This window comes from Ranitomeya variabilis, chromosome 6, assembly GCF_051348905.1.
Source record: "Ranitomeya variabilis isolate aRanVar5 chromosome 6, aRanVar5.hap1, whole genome shotgun sequence".
In the NCBI taxonomy this organism is placed as follows: Eukaryota; Metazoa; Chordata; class Amphibia; order Anura; family Dendrobatidae; genus Ranitomeya; species Ranitomeya variabilis.
Window position 1 is genome coordinate 390429248 of NC_135237.1, and position 17218 is coordinate 390446465.

Below are 17218 nucleotides of genomic sequence, written 5' to 3' on the forward strand. Positions count from 1 at the left end.
ATAATGACTGCACATGATGCTCCATACCGTATAATGACCACACATGATGCCCCATACTGTATAATGGCCACACATGATGCTCCATACTGTATAATGACGGCATGCATACCGTATAATGGCCGCACATGATGCTCCATACCGTATAATGACCACACATGATGCCCCATACTGTATAATGGCCACACATGACGCTCCATACTGTATAATGGCCACACATGATGCTCCATACTGTATAATGACCGCACATGATGATCCATATTGTATAATGACCGCACATGATGCTCCATACTGTATACTGGCTGCACATGATGCTCCATATTGTATAATGACTGCACATGATGCTCCATACTGTATAATGGCCGCACATGATGCTCCATACTGTATAATGACCGCACATGATGCTCCATACTGTATAATGACCGCACATGATGCCCCATACTGTATAATGGCCACACATGACGCTCCATACTGTATTATGAACACACATGACGCTCCATACTGTATAATGACGGCATGCATACCGTATAATGGCCGCACATGATGCTCCATACTGTATAATGACTGCACATGATGCTCCATATTGTATAATGACCGCACATGATGCTCCATACTGTATGATGACCACACATGATGCTCCATACTGTATGCTGGCTGCACATGATGCTTCATACTGTATAATGACCGCACATGATGCTGCATACTGTATAATGACCGCACATGATGCTCCATACTGTATAATGGCCACAGTTCTCCATACTGTATAATGACATACAGGCACGCAGCTCACACACACGCTCACACACATGCACACGCACACAGCTCACACACACGCAGCACACACACAGCTCACACGCACGCAGCTCACACACATGCAGCATCACACACACAGTATCACACATACACACGCAGCCATCACACACACACGCAGCCATCACACACACACGCAGCCATCACACACACACGCAGCCATCACACACACACACGCAGCCATCACACACACACACGCAGCCATCACACACACACACGCAGCCATCACACACACACGCAGCCATCACACACACACACATGCAGCCATCACACACACACACGCAGCCATCACACACACACACACACACACACACACACACAGCCATCACACACACACAGCCATCACACACACACACACCCAGCCATCACACACAAACACCCAGCCATCACACACACCGGATACCTCATACACACATGACACACACACAAATGCAGCATCACACACACAATGACACACACATGCAGCATCAGACACACACACACATATCACACACACACATCACACACACACACAATCTCCTCTGTGTTGCAGGGGCGGCTGATCTGGCCATGTGCACTGCAGCTCTTCAGTTTCTCCGGCTGCTCACGGCTCTGCACTGTCCCGGCACCTCCCCCGTCTCTCCTTCTCTGCCGGGATGGCAGCTAAGAGCAGGAGAAGCCGGAGCTCCGTGCACACACAGGAGGAAGTGAGTCGCTGACCTCTCATCTTGATCGCTGCTGGCTCTCTGCCTCAGCGTGGCAGCGCCGCACACACAGGGGGCGGGGGAGGGGGGGGGGCGGGATCGGTCGGGAGGAGACCCAGCATGTATAAGAAAAAAAAAACAGCCACAAACCTAAGCTACTCAGGTGCCGCCCCCTGCATTGTCCCCGCCCTAGGCACGTAGTGCGGGACATTAGTGTCCCGCCCGGGATCCCGGGGCTGACTGTCAAAATCAGGACAGTCCCGCGGGATCCGGGACGGTTGGGAGGTATGCCTAACTTCATCTGTGTGCACGGCTCATGTGTTTGTTTTAAACAGTTGTTTTCTTGTTTCTACAAGACCAGGGTCTTTCCACCCCTCCTTGAGAGCCGTGCACATAAAAGCCGTTCTATGCTGCGTGTCCACATTGGACATTACCTTTCTGAATCCTGCTCATACAGGTATTATACATATGACCGTCAGATAGGGATTACATACATTAGTTAGGACTGCTCTAATATGGGTATACCTTGACATTTGGTAGAGTGGCTTAATATACATTTTTTGCAAAATCATATTAACCAAATACCCTGTGTTCTTCCATCCTTTTATTAGCACTAGCTGTTTACTGTTATTTTTTTGCAACGGAGTATTTTTTGGTTTTACTGTGCCTTTTTTGTGTGGTTTCAAAACTTGCAAGGAGCCTCCACCGTGCTGCATTGTTGCCTGCAGCCCTCATTATTGTACTACTCTCCAGCCCTTCAGTGATTAAACTGCCTTCTGTTATAAACTGCTTAAGGCTGGGTTCACATTGCGTTAATGGTGTCCGTTAGACGGACTACGTTACACCTCGGCATAAACGCGGTGTAACGTAGTCCATTGACTGCAATGTCGGACGCATCGCTAGCGCACGCCCACAATGGGCATGCGCTAGCGATGTGCCGTCATTGAGTGACAGACCCGAGACGCGGGCTGCAGCGTTTCCGGGTCCGTCACTGCTAGCGCAGATAGAGCTAGCAGATGCTCTATCTGCGCTAGCGCGATGTAACGTCTGCACTTGCGATAGCAGCAGCCCGTTAGCGTATGTGCTGAACGGGCTGCTGCTAACGCAGTGTGAATCCAGCCTAATTCTGCTGTCATTTTTCTGCACCCCAGTTCCTATGTTTTCATGCAAAATTGAGTTTCCTGGCTTTATTTCCATGTTGAAGGTATGGCAAATTGGTCATAATTAATTCCATGAAGACCACTTCTGACCAGATTTTTATCCAAACAATAGATGTAGCTGGGTTTCAATGGTTGCTGCCGCTGCCAGATCTGGGCTGATGCCACTGCTGAACATCTTCCTTGATGCGTCTCTCGTCTCCTGCATAATGTTTCCCTGGCTGACCATTGTGTCTACGGTGCTCAACATTGTCTTTTTCTTGGTGCTTCTTCAAAAGATCTTGAACAGCACATCTCACTTGACTATAATTTTACAAAATTGACTACACCTAGAAGAATTAATGATAGTAAAGGGTGGTCACACCAAATTTTGATTTAGATTTGTTTCTTCGCTTTGCATTTTTCTAATTTTCAAACTATTTTCTGTTTTTGATTGCATTATTACTTTATAGAATTTTTTCCACACCTGCCTAAAATGTTTATCACAGTTCAGTGTGTATATAATATATAATGGTAACTTTAGCCTGCAATCCTTTTAAACTTTGTCAGAGGAACAAAGTTGGCAGCCATGACAGCAAATTGGCACAACATAATTTTGTTGAGTAGAGGTCACTGGGAGCTTGTCTGATTCTATTATAATTGGACTTCAGGGGAACCTATCATGAAGGAATGCTACTTTCCTGCAAATATAGTGGTAATCTGTAGGTAAAGGGCATTTAAATGCTATGTAGCCAGCTTACCGGAGCAGCAGCTTCAGGGAGAAAATGAATTAGTATTCTCCCTGCTGCTGCTCACTTCTTGTCATCAGTGCAGTGTCGGGAGCAGTTATGGTCACAACGAACTATACTGCATGCTCTCTATGTAGTGAGTGGTGACTGTAATCACTCCCTGTATCACCCGACTGTCTGGAAACGAGTGGCTGCAGGGAGAATAATACAGGATTTATACAACACTATTAACCTGCAGAATACCCCATATGTTTGCAGATAAATAGCATTTCTGGATGCGACAAATTCCCTTACCCTATGTTCACTGTTGCATTTCTGCTGCATTTTTTTTTAATGCTAAGTTTAAGCAGTGTTTTACAGTACCAGCAAAGGGTATGAGATTTCAGAAATCTCATGCGCACACTCAGTTATTTTTTATTTTTTGTTTTGTTACTGACTGATTTGGAAAACTGCCGTGTTTTTGCAAACTGGAACGTCACTTCTTTCAGCCTTTTTTCACCCATAAAAAGCAATGAGTAACTGCAAAAACACAGCAAAAAACGCAGTTATCAGGTGCAAAAGCCTAAGAAAGCTGCGTCATTTTTGGGAGGGTTCACTTAACTTTATCGACATACAAAACAGACAATAAAAATGCAGCAAAAACTCAGCAAAACCTGCTTTTCATAGATTCATAAAATGTTAGACCCCTCCAGGGTCATCTGGTCCGACCCCCTGCTGAAAGCAGGATTCACTAAACCGTCTGACCGATGTCTGTCCAGCCTCTGTTTGAAGACTTCCACTGAAGGAGAACTCGCCACCTCTAGTGGCAGTCTGTTCCACTCAATATGTTGCATATTTTAGTGCTGGGCAGCCTGCCTGTTAATACAAGGGCGTCATTAAATAGGCTGCAAACCAGACTCTTTGCTTCACACTTACCTGTGTGACTGGCGTCCTATGCAAGCCATATCATTGTGCGTTTTTTCTACTAGGCAGCCAACCCCCCATGGTCTGGTGGATGTGGGAGTGGCTGTTTTTATCTGTAGTTTGCACCTCTGCTGCCCCTTGCCTTTATTGGAGGCCTGCTGCATCCTGCTAGATGTGCATTTATCATCAGACATGGTTTGGGGAAGGCCGTTTCTTATGGTATGTGTTTTTTTGAGTTTTTCTGTTAGTTGTTCCACTCATTGATCACTCTCACTGTCAAAACGTTTTTTCTAATATCTAATCTGTGTCTTCCCCCTTTTGTTTCATCCCATTGCTTCTCGTGTTTCCATGTGCAAATGAGAATAAGGACGATCCCTCTAAACATTCCCAGATCTTTTAACCGTTTCTCGTAGGACTTTTTGTAAGCAGCTTCATTACTGCCAAGAAAGCACATTTTGCATGCGTGAAAAAATGCAGCAAAAACGCAACATAGCCTTTAACTGTAACCAGTAAAATATATTTTTTTTCTTACATAGTGTGTATTTGTATTCCCAGGAAGTGTTCGGTTCTTGCTGGCACCTTCCAGACGCAGCTTTCCATGCAGTTGGTTGACTACTTGAGAGTGTCTGATGCTCCCCATTTTTATGGACTTCCATCATTGGCAAGAACTCTGAAAGCAATGGCGCATGTGACATCTTGGCCAGGCTGGAGCTCTCATTGTCCAACTACTGAACCAATGACCATCTGCGTGAAAGCATTGACCAGCCTTCTTGAGGTATGGCAGGATACATCGTTTTACCACTTGCAATGGAAGTTGTTTACTTGGGGTTGTCAGTGAATTTCTCAAAGAATCTGGTGGGAATTTTTCAAGACTTATGTTTAATATGCAGTTGTTCAACAAAAGACCATTGTATTATGATTTGTCCGAATCAATTTCTCTTGTGGGGCTACAAACTGAGATATTTTCATCATTTTGCTTTCGAAATTATAACGTAAAACTAGATTTGTCTGGCCATAATTGTCAGTCTTCCTTTCACAAAGAACCACCAACCTTTTAGAAAATAAGGACTTCGCAGAATTAAAAAAAAAAGATGCTAATTTTGGAGCAGATGTGGCTTACACAAAAATTTAGCATTTTCCTCTTAAGACTAGAAAACTGTGATGCTATGGTAAATTCATGAACGGGTACGACATTTAGACACAATTTTCTTGCTTGTATGGTTACTCTTGTATGTTGTTTTTCTCCTACGTATCATTGGGGGACACAGGACGAATGGGTGTTATGCTGCTGCCACCAGGAGGACACTAAGTTAAACACACACAAAAGATTAACTCCTCCCCTGCAGTATACACCCACAGGCTGGACAATCCAGAGCCAGTTCTTACTTAGTGTCTCAGGAGGCACTTGGGTCCTCAGGACCCCACCAATTTTCCTTTTTGATTTAACGGAGAGAAGGGAGCGACAGGCAATTTTTGTCAGCACTGATCTCTCCCGCACCAACAACGGGCAAGTACATGGAGCGTTCCTCCTGTATCCTTTCCCGCGACGATGGATGCCAGCCCTGGCTCACCTTTTCAGTGTGGCGACGGTTCCCTAGCGTTCCGATCTCCCTCCCTCCCTCTCAGGCGACCATGGGGACTAATCATCCACCTAAGTCTCCTGGAGCCAGGGCACAGCCGGACAGATTGACAGGGCGTCCGCGCAGCCGTCCACTGCATCACCACTGAACATAGCGGTTGACACATGGCGGCAGTAGCTCTCCACCCTCTCCCTATCTAGGTGAAGGCGGATAGAGCAGCGGTCCCATCGCACAAGGTAAGTGCGGGGACCGACGAGCTGGCAGCAGGGGGTCTCCTTCCTCTCTTCTATGGCGGCTCTGCAGCCGCGGGGCAGAGTGCGGCTCTGGGGCAGCGGGCGGCCCTGCAGCCGCGGGACAGCGGGCGGCTCTGCAGCCGCGGAGCAGCGTGTGGCTCGGCAGCCGCTGGGCAGCGTTATACCTCTGAGAGGGCTCGGCGGCTCCCGGGCCCGGGCCGGGCTACAGCGCCCGCCTACAAGCACGCCGCCGCCCGCCCATGACACGCCCCCTCCCTGGGCGCTTCTCGTTGCCCGAGAAGCGCCCTCCTCACTTCTCGGCGGCCATATTGGATCAGGAAGTGCGCTGGCGGCTCTGCAGCACCGCAGCGCTCAGGACTTCAGGATCTCCCTGCCAAGCCACCGCAGAACTTAGGTGAGACGCACCCAATAGGATTGTCTTCCCCCCTGCCAGTACGCTCACTCCACAGCAAATATGTCAGTCTAAGCATAAACGGACTGGAAAGTCACACTCGGTTATTTTTGCTGTGTGCACCTCCTGCAAGGTATCTCTACCCCGAGGTCACACTACCCCGCTGTGCTCCGCCTGCGAAATGCCGGTGGCACAAGTTGCTCCGGCTCCTGACCCGGAATGTAGCGAGCCTAGTACCCCCGCATGGGCGTCCTCCCTCGCTCGCTCTGTGGCATCCTTGGAAAGGACGATACAGTCCCTCTGTGAGCCGTCCCTTAACCAGGGCACTTCCACGGATGATATAACGCGGTCTAAGATCCTCTCTCGGCCTAGAGGTCGTACCGTCTCCAGAAGCCCTCAATCATCCCATAAGAGGCTCAGGGTGACATCTCCGGTCCGTGATCGGTCATCCGGCTCAGAGAGCGAAGTCTCTCGTCCCTCATCCCCGTCTCATAGCAGGGAATCCTTCCTGGACGACGCATCCAACGTGTCCGGTTCCCCTGAGTATCATCAGGATCAGGAGACTCTAGATTCTCTCATAGATTCTGTTACTCAGACGCTTCAGTTAGAGGAGGAAACTCCGTCCAAGACGGCTCATCCCGTGTCATTTGGGCGAGCCACAAAGGCCCATAAATTTTTTCCTACGCACCCTCAATTCAAGGACATTGTCGATCTCCATAGAGTTCGTCCGGATAAACGCCTCTCAGGTCAGAAGGCTATGCAATCTAAGTATCCGTTCGCTCAGGACCTAACTAAGGAGTGGTCTCAGTCACCCTCTGTGGACCCGCCAGTGTCGCGGCTAGCCACCAGAGCGGTTCTATCCTCCTCCGAGGGCGCGTCTATCAAGCATCCCACTGATAGACAAATTGATCAGATGGCTCGCTCAGCCTTCGAGGCATCCTCGGCTTCTCTATTTCCCTCTTTTGCCATCACGTGGGTCGCAAAAGCCATGTCCCATTGGGCCGAGTCTTTATCCTCTATGGCACTACGGGCCGACTTACCCCCAGAGATTCCACATTTGGCCACTCAGATCGCCAGAGCGGGGGACTTCGTAGTTTCCGCATCCCTAGACGCGGCCAACTGTGCCTCACAGGCAGCGGCCAATGCTGTCACGATCCGCAGATCCCTTTGGCTCAGGGACTGGAAAGCGGACTCGGGGTCCAAAAAATCCCTCACGTCTCTCCCATACCAGGGCGAACGTCTTTTTGGGGATAAACTGGACAAATTAATTGCAGATTCCACAGGAGGAAAGAGCAAATTTCTTCCCCAGCAACGAACTTTTCGCCCCTTTCGCAATCAACAGGGCCGGGGCCGATATTTCCGTTTCGGCTCCAATTGGTCCAATCCCTCCTCCGCGCCATCTGGCGCTGGGAGAGGGCAGCGCAAGGACAGAGCCTCCCAGCCGTCTTACAAGCCTTCTCCCTCTTGGAGAGGCAGACCCAGACAACAGGGATCCCGAGGGCCCAGACCCGGCAGGTCTCCACCTCAATGACTTTTGGCAAACACCAAAGGACTCCGACAGAGTAGGCGGCCGCCTACTTTTCTTTCGGGACGCGTGGCTCTCGGTAGTTCCCGACCGATGGGTCCGCGACCTAGTGTCTTACGGTTACAAGATAGAGTTTGTCTCTCTTCCCCCATCTCGTTTCTTCCAGTCCCCCCCTCCCAGAGCAAGGGTCGATCAGTATTTCCAGGCTATAAGGGCGCTATGGGAAGACGGGGTCATCATCCCGGTACCTCAGAACGAGAGGTACCAAGGTTTTTATTCCAACCTTTTCATCGTACCAAAAAAGGACGGCTCAGTACGTCCGATTTTAGACCTCAAACTCCTCAACAAGTACGTACGCGTACATCATTTCCGTATGGAGTCCCTCCGCTCGGTAATTGCCTCTCTGGAAGAAGGCGAGTTTCTGGCATCTCTAGACGTACAAGACGCCTATCTGCACATTCCCATCCTACCGGCTCATCAGCGGTTCCTCCGCTTTGCCGTCCAGGGACACCATTTTCAGTTTGTCGCCCTACCCTTCGGGCTGGCCACCGCTCCTCGGGTATTCACCAAGGTCATGGCAGCTGCCGTGGCCATTCTCCATGCTCGAGGTGTAGTGGTGTTGCCTTACTTGGACGACATTCTCATAAAGGGTCCCTCCTTTCGGTCCTGCTCAGAAGCAGTAGACGTCACAATAGATACCTTTTTGCGCCTGGGTTGGAAAATCAATTTCAGGAAATCTTCCCCAGTCCCGGCTCAAACCATATCCTACCTGGGGATGATCCTAGATTCCTCTCAGGGTCTGGTACTTCTACCCCCGGAAAAGGTATCCACTCTACAGAGAGAAGTCCGAAAGCTTACCCAACCTCGCCCTCACTCCCTACGCTTCTCCATGAGGGTACTCGGCAGGATGGTGGCGGCAATGGAGGCAGTGCCTTTTGCGGTTTTTCACCTCCGTCCTCTACAGCACGCCCTTCTGGCAGTATGGGACAGGAATCCCGCCTCGCTAGACCGCCGTCTCCTTCTCTCTCGTTCCATCAGGCAGTCCCTCAGGTGGTGGACCAACAGGTCCTCCCTGACTCGGGGGAAGTCTTTTCTTCCGGTCCACTGGTTGGTTGTCACAACGGACGCCAGTCTCTTCGGCTGGGGTGCTGTGTTCCGTTGCCACTCGACTCAGGGTCGCTGGTCCCCGCAGGAATCTCAGCTACCCATCAACATCCTAGAGATTCGGGCGATCAGACTGGCACTCCGCCAGTTTCAGCCGTTTCTTTCCGGCCGCGCGGTCAGAGTCCAGTCCGACAACGCCACTGCGGTAGCCTACATCAACCGCCAAGGGGGCACTCGCAGCAAAGCGGCCATGGTCGAGGTATCACTCATTCTCCGCTGGGCCGAGACCAACCACTCCATACTCTCAGCAGTTTACATCCCGGGCGTGGAAAACTGGGAAGCGGACTTTCTAAGTCGCCACAGTCTCGATCCCGGAGAGTGGTCTCTCCATCCCGCAGTCTTTCACCAGATATGCTCTCGTTGGGGGACCCCGGACGTGGATCTGATGGCATCTCGCCTCAACCGCCAGGTTCCCGTCTTCATGGCCAGGTCTCACGACCCTTCAGCTTTCGGAGCCGACGCTCTCGTCCTCTCATGGCAGAGTTTCAGACTCCCATACATCTTTCCCCCAATTCCCCTTCTGGCAAAGGTTATCAGGAAAATCAGGGCAGAACGGATTCCAGTAATTCTCATCGCTCCGGACTGGCCGCGCAGGACGTGGTACGCCGAGATGGTGCAACTGGTTTCAGACGTACCCTGGAGGCTGCCGAGCCGCGCAGACCTCCTGTCTCAAGGGCCCATTTACCACCCGAACTCAGAGGTCCTGTGTTTAACGGCGTGGCCGTTGAGTCCTGGGTACTGAGGCAGAGGGGTCTGCCGCAGTCGGTCATATCTACCATGCTTCGCGCACGCAAATCTTCTTCCATGCGTATCTACCACCGCGCCTGGAAGGCTTACTTCGCCTGGTGCAGGGATCGGGGACGGTCTCCCCTCCAATTTTCTATTCCTCACATTTTGGAATTCCTCCAATCAGGCGTAGATTTGGGCCTTGCTCTCAGCTCTCTTAAGGGCCAAATTTCTGCTCTCTCGGTTCTTTTCCAGAGAAGGTTTGCAAACAAATTGCAAGTCAGGACTTTCATCCAGGGGGTTTCTCATATGGTTCCACCTTACAGGATGCCCTTGGAACCATGGGATCTGAATCTGGTCCTCTGTGCTCTTCAAGAGCCCCCCTTTGAGCCCTTGCAAGAAGTGTCCTTGCGTTTCTTATCGTGGAAGATTGCTTTTCTCGTGGCCGTCACGTCTATTAGACGTGTCTCTGAGCTAGCAGCCCTGTCCTGTCAACCTCCTTTCCTCGTGTTCCACCAGGACAAGGTAGTTCTAAGGACATGTCCGACTTTTCTTCCAAAGGTCGTTTCCTCATTCCATCTTAATGAGGAGATTGTCCTTCCTTCACTGTGTCCTGCTCCTTCTCACCGCACGGAAAAGGCTCTCCACACTCTGGACCTAGTGAGGGGTCTCAGACGTTATGTCTCCAGAACTGCGTCTTTCCGTAGGTCAGACGCCTTGTTCGTTCTTCCGGAAGGGCCACGGAAGGGACTCCCCGCTTCCAAGGCTTCCATTGCCAAGTGGATTCGTTCTGCCATCCAAGAGTCCTACCGCGTCAAGGGTCACGCTGCACCTCCGGGGATCAAGGCTCACTCTACCCGGTCAGTCGGCGCGTCCTGGGCCATCCGGCACCAGGCATCGGCAGCGCAGGTCTGCAAGGCTGCTACATGGTCCAGCCTACATACATTCACGAAGCACTACTATGTGCACTCTCAGGCCTCGGCAGATGCGTCCGTTGGTAGGCGAATCCTACAAGCGGCAGTGTCTCATCTGTAGTTCATAGGTGCGCACAGCATTCCTAACTTCATGTTACCCACCCAGGGACTGCTTTGGGACGTCCCATTCGTCCTGTGTCCCCCAATGATACGTAGGAGAAAAGGAGATTTTTGTGTACTCACCGTAAAATCTTTTTCTCCGAGTCATCATTGGGGGACACAGCACCCTCCCTGTTAGCCTAGTTGGCTCAATTGTTCTTTTCAGTCTGAGTTTGTTGACTATGACATGTTTTCTGTTTGTTATCTGGCTTACTCCTACTGCTTTGTTACCGAACTGGCTCTGGATTGTCCAGCCTGTGGGTGTATACTGCAGGGGAGGAGTTAATCTTTTGTGTGTGTTTAACTTAGTGTCCTCCTGGTGGCAGCAGCATAACACCCATTCGTCCTGTGTCCCCCAATGATGACTCGGAGAAAAAGATTTTACGGTGAGTACACAAAAATCTCCTTTTTTTTTGTACCTGATGAAGGCTGCACTGTAAAAATAGCAGCCGAAAAGCGTTGCATTGTATTTTAACAATTTTTCTTTGAAGAAATTAAATCAATTTTTTTGTAATAAATTTGCACTGGAATTGGATGTATACAAGAAATCCCTAGGTGATGAGCGCCACATCAGTTTGGAATTTCTTTACTGTGAACATAGTATACTCAGGGATACATAGCTTTAGGGGATGTTGCTCCATTTTATTTTATGTCAAGCTACCATGAAATTGTTTTCCTCTATTATCAGATCATCTCCTCTTTTTACGTGGAGTGGGGAGGAAATGCTCTTTCCTATATGGGGAAAGGAGTCACCAAGAGCACAGTGTTGTGCTTGCTTCACTTGTCCCACGAGATGACAGCTGAAGCCAGAAACACGGTAAGAGAAAAGAACTGCCCTCTTCGGCATGTGAGACGTGTGGTGAGAATTAGATCTGGGGCGTGGCCAAGACGTGGACATTCTCGTCTCAGCCATTTCATTGATATCTGGTGTGTGCTCTGCTGCGGTATTTTCCCATTTTCCTCTTGGATTATTCTAACTTGGCTTCTGTACCAAAATAAGCCGTTCCTTTAAAGCATGACTATTATGCTAAGTGCCCAATTAAACAAATGTGGGAAATATTATTTTTTACTGAACGCTGGAAGGATGCTTGTCGACAACAATGGCTCAGTGGCTTGGTACGCTGAAATCTATTCATCCCGTAGAATCTTTTTCTACCTATCTGATGATGTGCAGATGGCTGTTTGAAACTGTATCTCCTTTGAGGCGCTGAAGCAAAATACCAATTAATTCCTCCTTATGGCATACTTTTTTGCTTTTTAAATGTTCTACAGCTTTGTTTTGTTCTTTATTTCTTTAGATTTGTTCTCTCTTTTTTTTAATTTCCTGTAAATATTAACTAGGTAGCCCCCAAAAAAGATGTATTTTTACATAATTCATCCGTTCTGGGGCACTTAAAGTTCCCCAATGTAGCAGGCGCTGAACATTAATAAGAGCCATGATTTTTTTATGTATGTCCTAGAAGAACGCCGGCATTGTTAGTCACAAATCTGACATTTGCATCATTGGCCATAAAACGTGGGGAAAGATTGTGTTGGTGAAGTCTGTGATCTCGCACACATTTCCAGAAAGAAAGGCCTTGTGCTCAAACAACTTTGGCATTGCAATCTGGCACCCATTCTAAGCATGTTACTATTAATTAAAATACTACTTTGCCTAATGTGTCACATTTCTAGTGATAAATCATTGAGTGGTTAAACCTGGGATGGATTGTGATCCATGTGGTACCAGTATGATCTTCTCCCATCTATCCATGACGTATCAGACAATTATCGTTAATGAATTCCTAGCTGTACAAAATGGAGAAAGTTGTGGTTTAAAGAGTTTTTCTAGAGCTGTTATAGATGTCCTGTCCTTGAGGATAGGCTGGTTGGTGAGGACAAGTGATGAGCTAATGTACTCGGATAAGGTGTTATCCAACCATGTTCGGGTGCTAACCGAGTGTCTTTGGCGTGCTCGAATAATAATAATATGTTCAAGTTCTCGCAGCTGTTGGGCAATGCCTGCATGTGTCATGGCTGTCGAACATCCATGGGACATACAGGGGTGTGCACTAGAACATATTTGAGCATGCTGAAGTCACTCGATAAGCACCCAAGCATGCTCAGATAGCACCATATCCGAGTATGTTGGCTCATCACTAGTGAGAACCCTAATCCCTCCGTCCCCTGTTAATCAGTTGCCTGTAGCTTCTTCTGCACTCATGGACCGCTGTGTCCCTTTTGCTTACCGCGCTCGGCTCCTTGCATTTGGTAGTCACTATGGATCCTACTGAATCTCTGTTGTATTCATTATGCCATGATCCAGAATTATCTTTGTCCCCGATTCATCGAGGCTGATATTTTGCATGTCAGTATTGATTGATGGTGTAATGGAGTAAGATGTGCCAAATTCATTAAGGGTTGTGCACCACTGAAATGTGTTCCTAGCACCACATTTATTACCTTTTGTAGGGTGTATTGTAATACCTGCACTGCCACTGCTACTGATACGCATGTAAAGCTGTAACATTATATATATATATATATATGTGCTAGACTAAACTGCTGTTCTCTGTCTCCCAGGACTGGGTGCATCTTTGGTCTTTACCCTATGATCATGGTAGTGAAGAGCAAGTCATACCAAAGCTGGGGTTAGAGTGGTTGATACCTTTGTGGGTAGACCGAGATCCAGAGGTCAGTACAAATTGTTCCAGTTCTTGTCATTATTTATGTACTATTGTAATGTAGATTAAATCGATTTCCCCTTTTCAGCGCTGGGTACATCATTAGCGTGCCTATGTTAAAAATAAGAGAGTGGCTGTACTCTGGGTCATCCTCCACCTCTGCAACAGTGATTGTGTCACATTAACAGCACTGCAGCCAACCAGTGGGCTAAGTGGCTGCATCCAATCACTGGGTTGATCGTATTGTGCGGTTGATGTGACACCGCCAGTGCAGTCTGTACACCATCGCTGGAGCAGCACTGGAGACACTGACGATGGGGAAGGTGAATACCAACTCTACTAACATAGGCATGTGCAAAAGGGAAAAAAAATACATTTAATTGCTGAACAAAGAATGGTTTAAATTCCTTATTTGCCATCTGCCTGCCTGTATTTTTTCAGCTGCTATTTTCTTTTTTTTTAAAGGGAACCTGTCAGCTGTTTTGGCCACTATAAGATGCAGCTACCGCCTTTCAGGGCTTATCTATCGCATTCTATATTGCTGTACATAAGCCCCCTGGGCTGACCTGCAAGATAAGAAAAATAAGTTTTATTATACTCACCCGGGGGGCGGTCCGGTCCGATGGGTGTCACAGGTCCAGGTCCGGCGCCTCCCATCTTATTATCGCCACCGTTCTGCTTGCTTCATGGCTCCCAAGCATTGCGCTCCTGCACAGGTGTACTTATCAGCCTGTTGAGGGCAGAGGAAAGTAAAGCAGTGTGCAGGCGCTGGGAAAGGTCCGAGAGGCCTGTTCACTGCAGGAGTTTACTCTGCCCTCAACAAGGCAGATAAGTCCGCCTGCGCAAGAGCCCGGTGCCAGGAGCCATGAAGTAAGCAGGAGGGCGGCGATCATAAGAAAAGAAGATGGGAGGCGCCAGACCTGCGACACCCATCGGACCGGACTAAACCGAGTGAGTATAATAAAACTTAGTTTTCTTATCTTGCAGGTCGGACCGGGGGCTTGTCTAGAGAATTATAGAATGCTGTAGATCTGCCCTGAGAGGCAGTAGCTGCATCTTATAGCGGCCAACACAGCTGACAGGTTTCCTTCAGCACATTTAAGCCCAAAACATATTGATAAATGTACTACAAATGTACCGTAGTCTTTAAAGATTCATTGTAAGACATTCAGTCATCACATTTCAATATTAAAGGGGCTTCCTGGGATCTGAATATTTCTAATGGTTTTTTTTTTAGGACGTACCATCAATATCCATTTTGTGGTGGTATTTATTAGTTAGGTTCAGAAACCTTTGGACAGTGACACAAGTTTTGCCATTTTGGCTGTTTACCAAAACATATTCAAGATACAGTTATTTATTCGATATGGGCTTGAATTGTAGACTCTCAGTTTTGATTTGAGGGTATTCACATCCTAATTGGAACAAGAGTTTAGGAATTATAGCTTTCTAATATGTACAGACCAAAATCAATTGGTCAGTTATCTCAAAAGCTCTTTAATGGGCTGAGTGGGCCTTTCCCTCATTAATCCATCATCCGTTAAACAGATAAAAGGTCTGCAGCTGATTCCAGGTGTGGCTTTTGCATTTGGAATCTGTTGCTGTGAACCCAGAACATATGGTTAGAGGATCGCTCAATGGAAGAGGAATAGATCATCATTAGGCTGAAAATAAGAAGAAATCCATCACAGACTGTTACGAGTGACCAAACCCACAGTTTGGTACATTCTGCAATAAAGAGTGCATTGGTGAGCTTGGGAACTCAAAAAGGCCTGGATGTCCACTGAAGACAAGTGATGGGTGATCGCAGAATCCTTTCCGTGGTGAAGAAAAACACCTTCATAAAATCCATTCAAGTGAAGAGCACTGTCCAGAAAATAGATGTTTAGGTATCTAAGTGTGCCATAAAGAGAAGACTTCATGAGAGCAAATACAGAGGGTTCACCACGAGGTGCAAACCATTAATCAGCCTTAATAGAAAGTCTAGATTAGACTTTAACAACCCAATAAGTCTAAGCTGAAATTAACCAGCAGACCAAATGAAGAGAACCAAAGTATGAGTAAAATGTCACATTTATTAATAAATATTTAAAATGATAAAAGCCATAGTACACTATAACACAGAAAATACCCATGGAGGGGACCAAATAAACCAACCCAAAAATTAATAATCACAAATGAATAAATGGCTCCCCGCAGTATAAACTTATAAGAACCTAGTGCACAATATGACCACAGTCATGTAAAGCTATGCTGGGAGTATAAATAATCAGGCAGGGTACTAAGAGGTAATACAGTAAACTAGTGCCTATATAGAATCTTCGAATAAGTAGCATAGATCAATATAGGCCCTGCATGGTAGTCCTACAGTTATGACAATGTTGCACATCTGGTATAGATATATTACCTCTGCTCAGTTACATCAGCAGATAAGGAGCAGGAATGTGGGTGGAATCCTGTTTTGTCTGCTGTAAATATAGTGTATAACCCCGCCCCCAGCACTGATTGGCAGCGTCTTGTGTAGGCTGTACATTGTCAGCCAACTGCCAATCAGTGCTGGGGGCGGAGTTACACAGATAAGCCTGACTGGCTCATACATGAGACCTATTTCTGTAGCAATAATCTCTTGCTGATAAAACACTGATTTCTATTAATAGTATAACACTCAGCCTAAGCGGAGGCACATCCTTGGAAAAAGTGTCTCTGCCCCTACATTATGCTGCTCACAGATTAAACAGCAGAAACCTCCTGAGAAATTCCCTTTTAATGATGACTAACTGAAATGATAAAATGCAGTTTTGGTCCCATGTGCAGGTATTTGGGCAGTGCCGGCCTCACCATTTCTATTACATATAGTTACTGGTAATATCTCTAGCACATTCCATCCAGCCCGTTATCTGCAGTTGTGCGGCTCTGGTTGTAAATAAATGATGTGATGGGCCTGTGATGTGTGCGCTGTTCTTCTCGGCAATGCTCGAGGGAGCCGTCCGAGCAGAATAGAGAATGTATCTTTAATTTACTTGGTAATTAAATGTCATTGACTTGTTTCTGACCTTTCATGGTACGATCAGCTACAGTGAACATCTGCTTTCCAATTTCTTGGTATTAAATAGTTTAGTAAACTTAAAGGTATCATCAGTTCAGAAGAAAAGCCTATCTGAAGCATTATATTGCTGCTTTGGCTGAAGACGACCTGTGTTCATTTCACAATCCTTGGTATAATCTAATAAATAGTGTTGAGCGATACCTTCCGATATCGGAAAGTATCGGTATCGGAAAGTATCGGCCGATACCGTCAAAGTATCGGATCTAATCCGATACCGATACCCAATCCCAATGCAAGTCAATGGGATGAAAATATCGGAATTAAAATAAACCCTTTCTTAACTTGTAGGTTCATTCTACATGAAGGAAAACAACTAAGAATAATGTAGGATGTATTGGGGGAGGTGGCGGAGACATTAAAGGCACAGAGGTTTAGCCCAATGTAATAGAATAGCAGGATTTTGTTTTGTTTTTTATGACGTTCGGCGTTAGAAAGATTTTGACTGTTAATTTTTTTGT

General features: G+C 47.4%; 1 protein-coding gene across 2 annotated transcripts in view; it reads left to right on the forward strand.

Moving 5' to 3' along the window:
- RTTN (rotatin) overlaps positions 1-17218 on the forward strand; it is a 273895-nt gene that overhangs the window by 158559 nt on the left and 98118 nt on the right. For both annotated transcript variants that reach the window (XM_077270109.1, XM_077270108.1), the window contains exons 30-32: positions 4834-5053; positions 11680-11808; positions 13554-13664. In XM_077270109.1, the coding sequence (XP_077126224.1) occupies positions 4834-5053; positions 11680-11808; positions 13554-13664 (460 nt within the window). The remainder of the gene's footprint in view (positions 1-4833; positions 5054-11679; positions 11809-13553; positions 13665-17218) is intronic.